Consider the following 18,780-nt stretch of genomic DNA (forward strand, 5'->3'; position numbering starts at 1 on the left):
GACCGGCGGTCGGGCGCGGCCTCCCCAGCACATCAGGCCAGCCGCCTCACTGATGGAGTCCCACAAGAAACTGAACATCTGGCTCTTGGACTGACCCTCCCTGCAGAGCCCGCCCTCCCTAGCGCCTAGAGACCCCCAGGAGTGATGACAGGACATTGCATTGGTATGGACACTTAGTCGCCGTCCCGACATGTCGCGGCGGCTTGTCGCAAGTAAAAGGCCACTCAGTCCTTGCATGCTCTAGGGTTCCTTTATTAGGGACTAATTTTCAGATTATATTGACAGAGGAGGGTTGGCCTGTGCCGAATGATGCGGTCAGCGGTGATCTCTGGCTCGACACACGTGTCAGTGGCTCTTGATTGGCAGGTGCTCCATCTTTCATGCCACTGTCCCTCCTGAGTGAGCGCCTCCTGAGTGATCTACTGCTGAATATCAGGGTGATCCGCGGGCTCCTCTTCGCTGTCGACCTCATACGATTCCGATTCTGCGACAAAGGTGAGAAGACATGAGTGACCGCGTGTGCTGTAGGGTAAGAGCTGCCCTGGGGCACTTGGCACATGGCTAGCAATGCCCTCTGCTCTCAGGGGCAGGGTGATAGGTCCTTACTCCACCCCATGATCCCACATGAACAGAGCTTCCCTCTCCTGAGCCAGGGCCCCTCCCCAGATGCAGCAATGGAAATAAACGACATATTACACTCTGTGCATCTGCATATGGAATATATCAGTGTCCCCACGAGTCCCCCAACCCTTCCTTCTCCCAGCCAGCTCCCCCAACCCTTCTCTCTCCCAGCCTGCTACCTACATGGCCCAGTTTCCTTTAAAGTCCCAGGGCCCAATTCACAGAACTAACTTAAGACAAAATCCTAAACTTACTTCTTTTGGTATTCACAGAATGGATTTACGACTACTAACTTTACGTCCGCACTCGAGGGAGGCAGAGCTTCCGGTTTGGGGGCAGAGCTTGTGGTCCAGAGGCGGAGCTTCCGGCCCAGAGGTGGGGATTTTAGCCATGGCTAAATCCCCACCTCCGAGCTGGAAGCTCCGCCTCCAAGCCGCAAGCTCCACCTCCGGGCCGCAAGCTCCGCCCCAAGCCGGAAGCTCCGCCTCTGGGCCAGAATTTCCGGCCCGAGTGCGGACGTAAAGTTAGTAGTCGTAAATCCATTCTGTGAATACCAAAAGTAGTACGTTTAGGATTTTGTCTTAAGTTAATTCTGTGAATCGGGCCCTTTGCATCTCCTTCATTCGTGCCTTACCCACTCTCCAAGCCCAGCCCCTCCAACACATAGCTCTCTCTCCCTCTACTACCTTCTCCACACTCCTTTCCCTCCACTACCCAATTTTCCCCACCGCTTCCCTCACCCACCCTTGTCCTCTTCCAGCCAAACATCTCTACTACCCCCTTCCACCGTCTGCCTCCTGCAAGTTTCTCCCTCCCCTCTCTCTCCCAGCCCCACCACCACCCGTGGTCCGGCCCACTCTGTCTCTCTCACCCCTTCATCTCATGCCCCTGTCCGCATGCTACCACTGCTGCATCCATGTCACCCAGCCTTCCTCCCCCTCGTAGCCTGTCCCTCTCCCCACTGACGTCACAGGTAAGTTTACCATAAATATATTCCACGCATTTCTTCTGTGAGAAGGCGGACACCGTGTGGTCCTCAGCCCTTAGGATCCTACTGGGGCTGGGCAGGGCCAGCACGTTCTTCAGGTAACAGTTACCACTGCGGAGAAAGAAGAACATGGGTCAGCCCGCTTGACTCGCCTTCGTTGCGCTATACGAACAAACGCAAAACAAATATAAGACACTAAAGGCCCGATGTAGGTAATCCCAGATTACCGATTCTTAAATACCGAATCATACCGATTCGGTATTTAAGAACAGGCAAATGGGATTAGGTAATTTTTCTTAAAAAACTACCGAATCGGTAAGTTTCAGTAATTACTGAATCGGTAAGTTTCAGTAATTACCGAATCGGTAAATAACGATTCGATAATTGGGGGAAACATTGAAGGGTGGCAGGGTGTCACTTTGACACCCCGTTGCACCCCTCAATTGTGTATGGGTGCACATGTTGCAGACACACATGCCCTAAGGGCATGTATGTCTGCAACATGGCACTGTTGGAAAAGCAAAAAAAATGCCTTTTCAAAGGTTTTCATTATTTACCACCAACTTGTAGTTGGTGCTAAATAACGAATCCTAAAATGGGAAAATCCCTCATTTGAGTGCTCTCTACATATCAGGATTCGGTAATTTACAGAATCTGTATTTAAGAATTCGGTATTTTAGCGAATCCTTAAATTACCGATTCGGTAAAATACTGAATCCTTAAAAAATGCCACCTACGTCTCAAAAACCCAATACCGGTCGGTAACGGCCGAAATTCGGTTATTTCGGCCGTTACCGACCGGTATTGGGCGACCTACATCTGGCCCTGAGGGACTTACTCATGAGAGCCGTGAGTCACTTTTGCACCACGTAAAGTAGTACATGCGTGACGCAGGGCTCTCATTTCGGTTTACGAAGCCACGCAAAGCCCCCCTACGTGGCTTTGAGTGGTCTCATTAACCATTAATAAGGCAAAGCATGGGCGCGGGGACGGGTTTTCACACGCAAAACTCGTGGAATTTAACGATGCCCCAGATTTACAAAGTGATGTGAACCTAGGAAAGCACAAATCCGTAAAAGACAGCGGCATGATGAGATCTACATGTCTGCCATGCATCTGTCACACGTGTGTGGCATGATGAGATCTACATGTCTGCCATGCATCTGTCACACGTGTGTGGCATTATGAGATCTACATGTCTGACATGCATCTGTCACGCATGTGTGGCACGGCATGATCAGATCTACATGTCTGCCATGCATCTGTCACACGTGTGTGGCACGGCATGATCAGATCTACATGTCTGACATGCATCTGTCACACGTGTGTGGCATGATGAGATCTACATGTCTGCCATGCATCTGTCACACGTGTGTGGCATTATGAGATCTACATGTCTGACATGCATCTGTCACGCATGTGTGGCACGGCATGATCAGATCTACATGTCTGCCATGCATCTGTCACACGTGTGTGGCACGGCATGATCAGATCTACATGTCTGACATGCATCTGTCACGCATGTGTGGCACGGCATGATCAGATCTACATGTCTGACATGCATCTGTCACGCATGTGTGGCACGGCATGATCAGATCTACATGTCTGACATGCATCTGTCACGCATGTGTGGCACGGCATGATCAGATCTACATGTCTGACATGCACCTGTCACACATGTGTGGCATGGCATGCACACGCCAGCATGCATGGTGTCTGGAGACTTTGCGTCCTGCTTGTTTCCCTGACCCCAGAGGAGCCCGTGGCCTCTCCATGTTGGTCCTATGGTGGGAGATAAGACTTCATCATAAGTAGGGCGCCCGGTTTTATGGTATTGATATTGTGGCCATTTCCGTCTGTATTTATCCATGTTTATTTTTTGACCATTTTATCCGTATTTATCCACATTTATTTTGTGTTTTACATACAAATGAAGTTATAAAACTGTAAATTTCCATATCTATTTAACTGATAGACCCGCACTCATACTTTGATGTCTGTTGTGTTTTAGCTATTTAAGCTGCCAAATATTACATGCCAATACATGCCCTGGTAAATACTGGCATTATACCATACGTGTATATTGACATATGCCATTATTTAAAGAAATTTCATTTAAATCACTTAAAAGAAGCACTTTTTTTTGTACTTATCCACTTTTAAAAATAACTGCAGACAGAAAACACATTGTTTTCTGTCTGTATTTATCAGTAAAAATCCGTAAAAATGGAAAACAGGGAGCCTTAATTATAAGACACAAGTGGAAAGGAAAAGGCACATGGAAGAGCGCCTAGAGGCCCTTATTAGTAGCTGCACATCCTTGCGTACAGGGGTGTAAACAGCAAGCACCCTGAGTGAGTCCATGCTACTTGGATAGCAGCTAATTTAAGGCACTCACACACATGGACACTCACTCTTTCGTTTGCCCGCTCACTCACTGACTCAGTCACTCATCGATTCGCTCACTCACAACCTCATTTGCTAAATCACTCATATACAATCGCTTGCTCGTTTGCTCACTCTTTCACTTATTCACTCTTTCATTCACACCCACTTGATCACTCACTCCATAGCTCACTTGGGGCCAGATGTAGGTGGCCCATTACCGGTCGGTAAACCCAAAATTCGGTAAATTTCAGGCTTACCGACCGGTATTGGGCCATTTCCTATGTAGGGGATGATTCGGTAAATACCGAATCGGTATTTACCGAATCATTATTTACAGATTCGGTATTTACCGAATCGGTAAATGACAGGTCGGAAGCACTTTAAAGAGTGCTCATGTGCTTTCAGGATTCGTTATTTACCACCAACTATCAGTTGGTGGAAAATAACGAATACCTTTGAAAATGCAAATTTGTGCATTTTCAACAGTGCCATGTGGCAGACATACATGCATGTGCGCCACATATGCACGCAAGCACTATTCAGGGGTGCAACGGTTGACACCCTGCCACCTTTGAATGTTTCTCTATTTTACCAAATCGGTATTTACCGATTCGGTAATTGCCTTCATTCCTATGGGCCTCCAGGCCCATAGGAATGAATGGCAATGACCGAATCGGTAAATACCGATTCGGTAAATACCGAATCTTGACGATTCGGTAATTTTTACCGAATAATTACCTACATAGCATTTACCGATTCTAAAATACCGAATCGGTAAAATTAGGTTTTTTAGAATCGGTAAATACTGTTTACCTACATCTGGCCCTAAGTCACTTGCTGACTGATGTGCTCATTCATTCACTCACACACCCGTTCGTTTTCTCACTCACAAAGTATATAGTGGACGGTGGAGGGATGTCGTATACTCACTGAAGTTCTTCCTTGGCATACTCTCTAGACACGAAAGACCACATCTGGCACAGGTTGTCGTCGGTGCACTGCTGCTGACACTCACGATATGAAGACACCTCCACTACCTTTTGATCATTTCCTGTGAAGTCCATGTCAACGTAAACTTCATAGCTGCAGCCTGAAGGACATTGGGGTAAGCTGGTTAGGGAGACAACTGCAGTGAGGCAGACATCACATCTAGAATTATGGACAACACATCTGGAGTGACTTAGGGCCATATGTATCAACATACCCTTTAGCGATTCCTAAATAGGGAATTTTAAGGAATCGCTATTTAGAAATCGCAAAATGGTATGTATGAAGAAATTCGCTATTTTTTAGCGATTCCTTAAAATTCCTTAATTGCGATTAGCAAATTGCTAATCGCAATTAAGGAATAATTTCCCATTCATTTCTATGGGCCAGGAGGCCCATAGGAATGAATGGGAAATTATACTCAATTTGCGATTCGCAATTTGCTAATCGCAAATTGAGAATAATTTCAAGGGTGCAGGGGTGTCTCAAGAACACCCTGCTGCACCCCTGAAAATGACATGTGTGCGCATATGGCGCACATACATGCCCTAAGGGCATGTATGAGCGTCACATGGCACCATTGGATTTTCAAAAAAATGCTTTTTTAAAAGAATTCGCAACTTACCACCAACTACAAGTTGGTGGTAATTTGCGATTCCTTAAGGGCATTTTGGAATGTCTTTTTTCATTAATACATTGCATTTAAGGAATCGCAAAATTTGCAATTCCTTAAATGCAATCGCAAAATAAGGAATGGCAAATTTTGCGATTCCTTATTTTGCAGCCAAATTGTTTGATACATATCATTTTGCGAAAATGGGTTCGCAAACGCCGAAATTCTGCGAATTTTGGCGTTTGCGAACCCATTTGGCCTTGATACGTATGGCCCTCAGTGATAGCTATGTCTGCTATCATTGAAAACATACCTGGACTTACTGACGTCACACCTAGAGTCACTGAGTACACCTATTATAATTAACAACATATCTGGAATCACTGACGTCACACCTGGAGTCACATCTATCATCTATCATCATTTTTGATAACCAACTTTATAGGCTGTAGACACAGCGCCATTGCTGTAGCTTCTGTTATCAGGTATGTCAGGCAAGCCTGCCCCGTGGAGTCGCACCCGGGTAAGATACGCAGAGTTGAGGTAGTAGATTTGAATAAGGCGGAGCCTAGTGGAGTTTGTGAGTGTCGTTGGGGCCATCAGGGCATCTCTCCAGTCTTCCTCCTCAAGAGGACCAAGCCATCGATGCCAACGGGCCTTGAGAGGTTCTAGTGTGGATGGGGGTTTCGGATCAGAAAGCGATACATTTGCAATATCCCTCCCATCATCCCCCTTTTGTATCGCTTTGTTCGCCCTAAGTGTGGCAGGGTATGCTCAGACGTGAGTCCCTTGCTCACTTTGCCACTGGATTCAAGCAAGCCGGGCTGAAGACGGCTGGAATGCCAGAAACCGGTCCTCGGAAGCTTGTTTCCGGTCCAGGGAAGGCATGGCTTGGCAGTTCGGGCTGGACTGTTCCCATGAGGCACAGGGTCAGACTGATTTGCATATAGCCATGTCTGAACGGGGGTGGCTGAGTGAACTAAAGAATGGTGATGGATTAAACCCAGATCAGTTGACTGGGGGTGAGTGTTTGATTTGTTCAAACACTCCGTCCATCATCCCCTTTTGTTTCGCTATATCCCTCCCTTTCCCAGGTTCCCCATAAAGAGTTTGGCCTCTAAAGGGCTGGATTCAGGGGCGGTTGTGTGGACAGGGCCTTTCCCCATGTGAAAGGACGCATTACTGGAGTTGCGTCACTTTTGTGCCACACTCCAGCAATGCATCACTTTTGCGCCATACAGATATGTCAGAAACACTGACGTATCTATAACTCCTTGCGCAATGATGCGTCATACTGGAAATATGACGCATCATTGGTCTCGCAAGGAGGGCGCAGTGAAAAGTGACGCATCGCTGTTTTCATGCAGCGATGCGACACTTTTCATAAATGAGGCCCCAAGTTTGGAGAGTCGGTGGTCTTGGACCTGACGTTTGTGTTTGAGAAACCATTTCACGTATCCCCGAATTGGGGTTTTACCTGCTTCCCACAATGCACCTTGTAGTTGCGCTGTGCCGTCATTCCTACGGAAATAGATACTTTGGGGCAGATTTACAAGCCCCTTGCGCCACTTTAACGTCACTTTTCCCATGTTATAAGTGATGTAAAAGTGGCGCAAGTGGCTTGTAAATAAGTCCCTTAGTTCTTCTCCAACTTTCTCTTCATATTTTGAGTCTTGAAGAAAGCAGGCGTTTAATCGTCACATAGGTCGTAGCGCCCCTGTGGGCCCGCCCAACCGCAGGAGGAGGGGGAGAGGTCAGACACTCCACGCACCAGTACTTGAATGTCCGAGACAGCGCAGCAGTCCGGGCAGGCATAAAGATAAGGTTTATGCAAGAGTGGGTATGTTGTGCAGCCGATGTGTCACATCTGTTGTCATTATCAACATATCTGGAATCACTGACGTCACACCTGGACTCACTGAGAACACATCTATTATCAATAACAACATACCTGGAATCACTGACACCACACCTGGAATCACTGACGTCGCACCTGGACTCACTGAGAACACATCTATTATCAATAACAACATACCTGCCATCAGTGACACCACACCTGGAATCACCGACACCACACCTGGAACCACTGACGTCGCACCTGGACTCACTGAGAACACATCTATTATCAATAACAACATACCTGCCATCAGTGACACCACACCTGGAATCACCGACACCACACCTGGAATCACTGACGTCGCACCTGGACTCACTGACGACACATCTATTATCAATAACAACATACCTGGCATCAGTGATACCACACCTGGAATGACTGACACCACACCTGGAATCACTGACACCACACCTGGACTCACTGACGTCGCACCTGGACTCACTGACGACACATCTATTATCTAGGCTCTGATGTTAGTGAGAGAGGGCTGCTATCTTCACGTGCTCTGATGTTAGTGAGAGAGGGCTGATATCTTCACAGGCTCTGATGTTAGTGAGAAAGGGCTGATATCTTCACGTGCTCATTTTAGTGAGAGAGGGCTGATATCTTCACGTGCTCTGATGTTAGTGAGAGAGGGCTAATATCTTCACGTGCTCTGATGTTAGTGAGAGAGGGCTGATATCTTCACGTGCTCTGATGTTAGTGAGAGATAGCTGATATCTTCACGTGCTCTGAAGATGGTGAGAGAGGGCTGATATCTTCGTGTGCTCTGATGTTAGTGAGAGAGGGCTGAAATCTTCACGTGCTCTGATGTGAGTGAGAGAGGGCTGATATCTTCACCTGCTCTGATGTTAGTGAGAGAGGGCTGATATCTTCACGTGCTCTGATGTGAGTGAGAGAGGGCTGATATCTTCACGTGCTCTGATGTGCCTGAGAGAGGGCTGATATCTTCACGTGCTCTGCTGTTATTGAGAGAGGGCTGATATCTTCACGTGCTCTGATGTGCATAAGAGAGGGCTGATATCTTCACGTGCTCTGATGTTTGTGAGAGAGGGCTGATATCTGCACGTGCTCTGATGTTAGTGAGAGAGGGCTGATATCTTCACGTGCTCTGATGTGAGTGAGAGAGGGCTGTTATCTTCACATGCTTATGTTAGTGAGAGAGGGCTGATATCTTCACGTACTTATGTTAGTGAAAGAGGGCTGATATCTTCACGTGCTCTGATGTGAGTGAGAGAGGGCTGTTATCTTCACGTGCTCTGCTTTTATTGAGACAGGGCTGATATCTTCAAGTGCTCTGATGTTAGTTAGAGAGGGCTGATATCTTCACGTGCTCTGATGTTAGTGAGAGAGGGCTAATATCTTCACGTGCTCTGATGTTAGTGAGAGAGGGCTGATATCTTCACGTGCTCTGATGTTAGTGAGAGAGGGCTGATATCTTCACATGCTCTGATGTTAGTGAGAGAGGGCTGATATCTTCACGTGCTCTGATGTTAGTGAGAGAGGGCTGATATCTTCACCTGCTCATGTTAGTGAGAGAGGGCTGATATCTTCAAGTGCTCTGATGTGAGTGAGAGAGGGATGATATCTTCACATGCTTATGTTAGTGAGAGAGGGCTGATATCTTCACGTACTTATGTTAGTGAGAGAGGGCTGATATCTTCACGTGCTCTGATGTGAGTGAGAGAGGGCTGATATCTTCACTTGCTTATGTGAGTGAGAGAGGGCTGATATCTTCAAGTGCTCTGATGTGAGTGAGAGAGGGCTGATATCTTCACGTGCTCATGTTAGTGAGAGAGGGCTGATATCTTCACGTGCTCTGATGTGAGTGAGAGAGGGCTGATATCTTCACGTGCTCTGATGTGCCTGAGAGAGGGCTGATATCTTCACGTGCTCTGCTGTTATTGAGAGAGGGCTAATATCTTCACGTGCTCTGATGTGCGTGAGAGAGGGCTGATATCTTCACGTGCTCTGATGTTTGTGAGAGAGGGCTGATATCTGCACGTGCTCTGATGTTAGTGAGAGAGGGCTGATATCTTCACGTACTCTGATATGAGTGAGAGAGGGCTGTTATCTTCACCTGCTCATGTTAGTGAGAGAGGGCTGATATCTTCACGTGCTCTGATGTGAGTGAGAGAGGGTTGATATCTTCACTTGCTCTGATGTTAGTGAGAGAGGGCTGATATCTTCACGTGCTCTGATGTTAGTTAGAGAGGGCTGATATCTTCACATGCTTATGTTAGTGAGAGAGGGCTGATATCTTCACATACTTATGTTAGTGAGAGAGGGCTGATATCTTCACGTGCTCTGATGTGAGTGAGAGAGGGCTGATATCTTCACATGCTCTGCTGTTATTGAGAGAGGGCTGATATCTTCACGTGCTCTGATGTTAGTTAGAGAGGGCTGATATCTTCAGGTGCTCTGATGTTAGTGAGAGAGGGCTGATATCTTCACGTGCTCTGATGTTAGTGAGAGAGGGCTGATATCTTCACGTGCTCTGATGTTAGTGAGAGAGGGCTGATATCTTCACATGCTCTTATGTTAGTGAGAGAGGGCTGATATCTTCACGTGCTCTGATGTTAGTGAGAGAGGGCTGATATCTTCACCTGCTCATGTTAGTGAGAGAGGGCTGATATCTTCAAGTGATCTGATGTGAGTGAGAGAGGGATGATATCTTCACATGCTTATGTTAGTGAGAGAGGGCTGATATCTTCACGTACTTATGTTAGTGAGAGAGGGCTGATATCTTCACGTGCTCTGATGTGAGTGAGAGAGGGCTGATATCTTCACTTGCTTATGTGAGTGAGAGAGGGCTGATATCTTCAAGTGCTCTGATGTGAGTGAGAGAGGGCTGATATCTTCACGCACTTATGTTAGTGAGAGAGGGCTGATATCTTCACGTGCTCTGATGTGAGTGAGAGAGGACTGATATCTTCAAGTGCTCTGATGTGAGTGAGAGAGGTATGATATCTTCACATGCTTATGTGAGTGAGAGAGGGCTGATATCCTCACGTACTTATGTTAGTGAGAGAGGGCTGATATCTTCACATGCTCTGATGTTAGTGAGAGAGGGCTGATATCTTCATGTGCTCTGATGTGAGTGAGAGAGGGCTGCTATCTTCACGTGCTCTGATGTGAGTGAGAGAGGGCTGTTATCTGCATCTGCTCATGTTAGTGAGAGGGGGCTGATATCTTCATGTGCTCTGATGCTAGTGAGAGAGGGCTGATATCTTCACCTACTCATGTTAGTGAACGAGGGCTGATATCTTCACGTGCTTATGTTAGTGAGAGAGGGCTGATATCTTCACGTGGTCTGATGTTAGTGAGAGAGGGCTGATATCTTCACGTGCTCTGATGTTAGTGAGAGAGGGCTGATATCTTCACGTGCTCTGATGTTAGTGAGAGATAGCTGATATCTTCACGTGCTCTGATGTTGGTGAGAGAGGGCTGATATCTTCACATGCTCTGATGTGAGTGAGAGAGGGCTGATATCTTGTGTGCTCTGATGTTAGTGAGAGAGGGCTGAAATCTTCACGTGCTCTGATGTGAGTGAGAGAGGGCTAATATCTTCAAGTGCTCTGATGTGAGTGAGAGAGGGCTGATATCTTCACCTGCTCATGTGAGTGAGAGAGGGCTGATATCTTCACCTGCTCATGTTAGTGAGAGAGGGCTGATATCTTCACGTGCTCTGATGTTAGTGAGAGAGGGCTGATATTTTCACGTGCTCTGATGTGAGTGAGAGAGGGCTGATATCTTCCCATGCTCTGGTGTTAGTGAGAGAGGGCTGATATCTTCACGTGCTATGATGTTAGTGAGAGAGGGCTGATATCTTCACATGCTCTGATGTGAGTGAGAGAGGGCTGATATCTTCATGTGCTCATGTTAGTGAGAGTGGGCTGATATCTTCACGTGCTATGATATTAGTGAGAGAGGGCTGATATCTTCCCATGCTCTGATGTTAGTGAGAGAGGGCGGATATCTTCACATGCTCTGATGTGAGTGAGAGAGGGCTGATATCTTCCCATGCTCTGATGTTAGTGAGAGAGGGCTGATATCTTCAAGTGTTCTGATGTGAGTGAGAGAGGGATGATATCTTCACATGCTTATGTTAGTGAGAGAGGGCTGATATCTTCACGTGCTCTGATGTTAGTGAAAGAGGGCTGATATCTTCATGTGCTCTGATGTTAGTGAGAGAGGGCTGATATCTTCACATGCTCTGATGTGAGTGAGAGAGGGCTGCTATCTTCACGTGCTCATGTTAGTGAGAGAGGGCTGATATCTTCAAGTGCTCTGATGTGAGTGAGAGAGGGCTGATATCTTCACATGCTCTGATGTGAGTGAGAGAGGGCTGCTATCTTCACGTGCTCTGATGTTAGTGAGAGAGGACAGCTATCTTCTCGTGCTCTGATGTGAGTGAGAGAGGGCTGATATCTTCACAGGCTCTGATGTTAGTGAGAGAGGGCTGATATCTTCACATGCTCTGATGTGAGTGAGAGGGCTGATATCTTCCCATGCTCTGATGTGAGTGAGAGAGGGCTGATATCTTCAGGTGCTCCGATGTGAGTGAGAGAGGGCTGATATCTTCATGTGCTCATGTGAGTGAGAGAGGACTGCTATCTTCACATGCTCTGATGTGAATGAGAGACGGCTGATATCTTCACCTGCTCTGATGTGAGTGAGAGAGGGCTGATATCTTCATGTGCTCTGATGTGAGTGAGAGAGGGTTGATAACTTCACGTGCTCATGTGAGTGAGAGAGGGCTGATATCTTCACGTGCTCTGATGTGAGTGAGAGAGGGCTGATATCTTCACGTGCTTATGTTAGTGAGAGAGGGCTGATATCTTCACGTGCTCTGATGTTAGTGAAAGAGGGCTGATATCTTCATGTGCTCTGATGTGAGTGAGAGAGGGTTGATAACTTCACGTGCTCATGTGAGTGAGTGAGGGCTGATATCTTCATGTGCTCTGATGTTTGTGAGAGAGGTCTGATATCTTCAAGTGCTCTGATGTTAGAGAGAGAGGGGTGATATCTTCACGTGCTCTGATGTTAGTGAAAGAGGGATGTAATCTTCACGTGCTCTGATGTTAGTGAGAGAGGGCTGATATCCTCATTTGCTCTGATGTTAGTGGGAGAGGGCGGATATCTTCACCTGCTCTGATGTTAGTGAAAGAGGGATGTAATCTTCATGTGCTCTGATGTTAGTGAGAGAGGGCTGATATCCTCATTTGCTCTGATGTTAGTGAAAGAGGGCTGATATCTTCAAGTGCTCTGATGTGAGTGAGAGAGGGATGATATCTTCACGTGCTTATGTTAGTGAGAGAGGGCTGATATCTTCACGTGCTCTGATGTTAGTGAGAGAGGGCTGATATCTTCACGTGCTCTGATGTTAGTGAGAGAGGGCTGATATCTTCACGTGCTCTGATGTTAGTGAGAGATAGCTGATATCTTCACGTGCTCTGATGTTGGTGAGAGAGGGCTGATATCTTCACATGTTCTGATGTGAGTGAGAGAGGGCTGATATCTTCGCGTGCTCTGATGTTAGTGAGAGAGGGCTGATATCTTCACGTGCTCTGATGTGAGTGAGAGAGGGCTGATATCTTCAAGTGCTCATGTTAGTGAGAGAGGGCTGATATCTTCACATGCTCTGATGTGAGTGAGAGAGGGCTGATATCTTCACCTGCTCATGTTAGTGAGAGAGGGCTGATATCTTCACGTGCTCTGATGTTAGTGAGAGAGGGCTGATATCTTCACATGCTCTGATTTTAGTGAGAGAGGGCTGATATCTTCACGTGCTATGATGTTAGTGAGAGAGGGCTGATATCTTCACGTGCTCTGATGTGAGTGAGAGAGGGCTGATATCTTCATGTGCTCATGTTAGTGAGAGTGGGCTTATACCTTCATGTGCTCTGATGTTAGTGAGAGTGGGCTGATATCTTCAAGTGCTTATGTGAGTTAGAGAGGGCTGATATCTTCACGTGCTCTGATGTGAGTGAGAGAGGGCTGATATCTTCACGTGCTCTGATGTTAGTGAGAGAGAGCTGATATCTTCACGTGCTCTGATGTTAGTGAGAGTGGGCTGATATCTTCACCTGCTCATGTTAGTGAGAGAGGGCTGATATCTTCACGTGCTCTGATGTTAGTGAGAGAGGGCTGCTATCTTCACATGCTCTGATGTTAGTGAGAGAGGGCTGATATCTTCACAGGCTCTGATGTTAGTGAGAAAGGGCTGATATCTTCACGTGCTCATTTTAGTGAGAGAGGGCTGATATCTTCACGTGCTCTGATCTGAGTGAGAGAGGGCTGATATCTTCACGTGCTCATGTTAGTGAGAGAGGGCTGATATCTTCACGTGCTCTGATGTGAGTGAGAGAGGGCTGATTTCTTCACGTGCTCTGATGTGCCTGAGAGAGGGCTGATATCTTCACGTGCTCTGCTGTTATCGAGTGAGGGCTGATATCTTCACGTGCTCTGATGTGCATGAGAGAGGGCTGATATCTTCACGTGCTCTGATGTTTGTGAGAGAGGGCTGATATCTGCACGTGCTCTGATGTTATTGAGAGAGGGCTGATATCTTCACGTGCTCTGATGTGAGTGAGAGAGGGCTGTTATCTTCACCTGCTCATGTTAGTGAGAGAGGGCTGATATCTTCACGTGCTCTGATGTGAGTGAGAGAGGGTTGATATCTTCACTTGCTCTGATGTTAGTGAGAGAGGGCTGATATCTTCACGTGCTCTGATGTTAGTTAGAGAGGGCTGATATCTTCACAAGCTTATGTTAGTGAGAGAGGGCTGATATCTTCACGTACTTATGTTAGTGAGAGAGGGCTGATATCTTCACGTGCTCTGATGTGAGTGAGAGAGGGCTGATATCTTCACGTGCTCTGCTGTTATTGAGAGAGGGCTGATATCTTCACGTGCTCTGATGTTAGTTAGAGAGGGCTGATATCTTCACGTGCTCTGATGTTAGTGAGAGAGGGCTAATATCTTCACGTGCTCTGATGAAGGTGAGAGAGGGCTGATATCTTCACGTGCTCTGATGTTAGTGAGAGATAGCTGATATCTTCACGTGCTCTGAAGATGGTGAGAGAGGGCTGATATCTTCACATGCTCTGATGTGAGTGAGAGAGGGCTGATATCTTCGTGTGCTCTGATGTTAGTGAGAGAGGGCTGAAATCTTCACGTGCTCTGATGTGAGTGAGAGAGGGCTAATATCTTCAAGTGCTCTGATGTGAGTGAGAGAGGGCTGATATCTTCACCTGCTCATGTGAGTGAGAGAGGGCTGATATCTTCACCTGCTCATGTTAGTGAGAGAGGGCTGATATCTTCACGTGCTCTGATGTTAGTGAGAGAGGGCTGATATCTTCATGTGCTCTGATGTGAGTGAGAGAGGGCTGATATCTTCCCATGCTCTGATGTTAGTGAGAGAGGGCTGATATCTTCACGTGCTATGATGTTAGTGAGAGAGGGCTGATATCTTCACATGCTCTGATGTGAGTGAGAGAGGGCTGATATCTTCATTTGCTCATGGTAGTGAGAGTGGGCTGATATCTTCACGTGCTATGATGTTAGTGAGAGGGGGCTGATATCTTCATGTGCTCTGATGTGAGTGAGAGAGGGCTGATATCTTCACATGCTATGATGTGATTGAGAGAGGGCTGATATCTTCCCATGCTCTGATGTTAGTGAGAGAGGGCTGATATCTTCACATGCTCTGATGTGAGTGAGAGAGGGCTGATATCTTCCCATGCTCTGATGTTAGTGAGAGAGGGCTGATATCTTCAAGTGTTCTGATGTTAGTGAGAGAGGGCTGATATCTACACGTGCTCTGATGTTAGTGAGATAGGGCTGATATCTTCACATGCTCTGATGTGAGTGAGAGAGGGCTGCTATCTTCACGTGCTCATGTTAGTGAGAGAGGGCTGATATCTTTAAGTGCTCTGATGTGAGTGAGAGAGGACAGCTTTCTTCACGTGCTCTGATGTGAGTGAGAGAGGGCTGATATCTTCACAGGCTCTGATGTTAGTGAGAGAGGGCTGATATCTTCACATGCTCTGATGTGCGTGAGAGGGCTGATATCTTCCCATGCTCTGATGTGAGTGAGAGAGGGCTGATATCTTCATGTGCTCATGTGAGTGAGAGAGGGCTGATATCTTCACAGGCTCTGATGTGAGTGAGAGAGGGCTGATATCTTCACGTGCTCTGATGTGAGAGAGAGGACTGCTATATTCACGTGCTCTGATATGAATGAGAGACGGCTGATATCTTCACCTGCTCTGATGTGAGTGAGAGAGGGCTGATATCTTCCCATGCTCTGATGTGAGTGAGAGAGGGCTGATATATTCACGTGCTCTGATGTGAGTGAGAGAGGGTTAATATCTTCACTTGCTCTGATGTTAGTGAGAGAGGGCTGATATCTTCACGTGCTCTGATGTGAGTGAGAGAGGGCTGATATCTTCACATGCTTATGTTAGTGAGAGAGGGCTGATATCTGATTCTTCACGTGCTCTGATGTTAGTGAAAGAGGGTTGATATCTTCATGTGCTCTGATGTGAGTGAGAGAGGGTTGATAACTTCACGTGCTCATGTGAGTGAGTGAGGGCTGATATCTTCACGTGCTCTGATGTTAGTGAGAGAGGGCTGATATCTTCACGTGCTCTGATGTTAGTGAGAGAGGGGTGATATCTTCACGTGCTCTGATGTTAGTGAAAGAGGGATGTAATCTTCACGTGCTCTGATGTTAGTGAGAGAGGGCTGATATCCTCATTTGCTCTGATGTTAGTGGGAGAGGGCTGATATCTTCACCTGCTCATGTTAGTGAAAGAGGGCTGATATCTTCAAGTGCTCTGATGTGAGTGAGAGAGGGATGATATCTTCACGTGCTTATGTTAGTGAGAGAGGGCTGATATCTTCACGTGCTCTGATGTTAGTGAGAGAGGGCTGCTATCTTCACGTGCTCTGATGTTAGTGAGAGAGGGCTGATATCTTCACGTGCTCTGATGTTAGTGAGAGATAGCTGATATCTTCACGTGCTCTGATGTTGGTGAGAGAGGGCTGATATCTTCACATGTTCTGATGTGAGTGAGAGAGGGCTGATATCTTCGCGTGCTCTGATGTGAGTGAGAGAGGGCTGATATCTTCACGTGCTCTGATGTTGGTGAGAGAGGGCTGATATCTTCACATGTTCTGATGTGAGTGAGAGAGGGCTGATATCTTCACGTGCTCTGATGTGAGTGAGAGAGGGCTGATATCTTCAAGTGCTCATGTTAGTGAGAGAGGGCTGATATCTTCACATGCTCTGATGTGAGTGAGAGAGGGTTGATATCTTCACCTGCTCATGTTAGTGAGAGAGGGCTGATATCTTCACGTGCTCTGATGTTAGTGAGAGAGGGCTGATATCTTCACATGCTCTGATGTTAGTGCGAGAGGGCTGATATCTTCACGTGCTATGATATTAGTGAGAGAGGGCTGATATCTTCACGTGCTCTGATGTGAGTGAGAGAGGGCTGATATCTTCATGTGCTCATGTTAGTGAGAGAGGGCTGATATCTTCACATGCTCTGATGTTAGTGAGAGAGGGCTGATATCTTCACCTGCTCATGTTAGTGAGAGATAGCTGATATCTTCACGTGCTCTGATGTTGGTGAGAGAGGGCTGATATCTTCACGTGCTTATGTTAGTGAGAGAGGGCTGATATCTTCACGTGCTCTGATGTTAGTGAGAGAGGGCTGATATCTTCACGTGCTCTGATGTTAGTGAGAGAGGGCTGATATCTTCACGTGCTCTGATGTTAGTGAGAGATAGCTGATATCTTCACGTGCTCTGATGTTGGTGAGAGAGGGCTGATATCTTCACATGCTCTGATGTGAGTGAGAGAGGGCTGATATCTTTGTGTGCTCTGATGTTAGTGAGAGAGGGCTGAAATCTTCACGTGCTCTGATGTGAGTGAGAGAGGGCTAATATCTTCAAGTGCTCTGATGTGAGTGAGAGAGGGCTGATATCTTCACCTGCTCATGTGAGTGAGAGAGGGCTGATATCTTCACCTGCTCATGTTAGTGAGAGAGGGCTGATATCTTCACGTGCTCTGATGTTAGTGAGAGAGGGCTGATATCTTCACGTGCTCTGATGTGAGTGAGAGAGGGCTGATATCTTCCCATGCTCTGATGTTAGTGAGAGAGAGCTGATATCTTCACGTGCTATGATGTTAGTGAGAGAGGGCTGATATCTTCACATGCTCTGATGTGAGTGAGAGAGGGCTGATATCTTCATGTGCTCATGTTAGTGAGAGTGAGCTGATATCTTCACGTGCTATGATGTTAGTGAGAGAGGGCTGATATCTTCCCATGCTCTGATGTTAGTGAGAGAGGGCAGATATCTTCACATGCTCTGATGTGAGTGAGAGAGGGCTGATATCTTCCCATGCTCTGATGTTAGTGAGAGAGGGCTGATATCTTCAAGTGTTCTGATGTGAGTGAGAGAGGGCTGATATCTTCACGTGCTCTGATATGAGTGAGAGAGGGATGATATCTTCACATGCTTATGTTAGTGAGAGAGGGCTGATATCTTCACGTGCTCTGATGTTAGTGAAAGAGGGCTGATATCTTCACATGCTCTGATGTGAGTGAGAGAGGGCTGCTATCTTCACGTGCTCATGTTAGTGAGAGAGGGCTGATATCTTCAAGTGCTCTGATGTGAGTGAGAGAGGGCTGATATCTTCACATGCTCTGATGTGAGTGAGAGAGGGCTGCTATCTTCACGTGCTCTGATGTTAGTGAGAGAGGACAGCTATCTTCACGTGCTCTGATGTGAGTGAGAGAGGGCTGATATCTTCACAGGCTCTGATGTTAGTGAGAGAGGGCTGATATCTTCACATGCTCTGATGTGAGTGAGAGGGCTGATATCTTCCCATGCTCTGATGTGAGTGAGAGAGGGCTGATATCTTCAGGTGCTCCGATGTGAGTGAGAGAGGGCTGATATCTTCATGTGCTCATGTGAGTGAGAGAGGGCTGATATCTTCACAGGCTCTCATGTGAGTGAGAGAGGGCTGATATCTTCACGTGCTCTGATGTGAGTGAGAGAGGGCTGATATCTTCACGTGCTCTGATGTGAGAGAGAGGACTGCTATCTTCACGTGCTCTGATGTGAATGAGAGACGGCTGATATCTTCCCATGCTCTGATGTGAGTGAGAGAGGGCTGATATCTTCACGTGCTCTGATGTGAGTGAGAGAGGGCTAATATCTTCACATGTTCTGATGTTAGTGAAAGAGGGCTGATATCTTCATGTGCTCT

General features: G+C 46.9%; 1 protein-coding gene across 1 annotated transcript in view; it reads right to left on the bottom strand.

The window, feature by feature from the left end:
• Nucleotides 1–393: 393 nt before the first annotated feature.
• LOC144821621 (coagulation factor XI-like) overlaps nucleotides 394–18,780 on the bottom strand; it is a 221,585-nt gene continuing 203,198 nt past the window's right edge. Inside the window, exons 8-10 of the mRNA XM_078678859.1 lie at nucleotides 4,928–5,087; nucleotides 1,605–1,720; nucleotides 394–484 (exon numbers count right to left, since the gene is read on the bottom strand). Coding sequence (XP_078534985.1) covers nucleotides 420–484; nucleotides 1,605–1,720; nucleotides 4,928–5,087 — 341 coding nt within the window. The 3' untranslated portion in view covers nucleotides 394–419. The remainder of the gene's footprint in view (nucleotides 485–1,604; nucleotides 1,721–4,927; nucleotides 5,088–18,780) is intronic.

This window comes from Lissotriton helveticus, chromosome 2_2 (assembly GCF_964261635.1).
Source record: "Lissotriton helveticus chromosome 2_2, aLisHel1.1, whole genome shotgun sequence".
In the NCBI taxonomy this organism is placed as follows: Eukaryota; Metazoa; Chordata; class Amphibia; order Caudata; family Salamandridae; genus Lissotriton; species Lissotriton helveticus.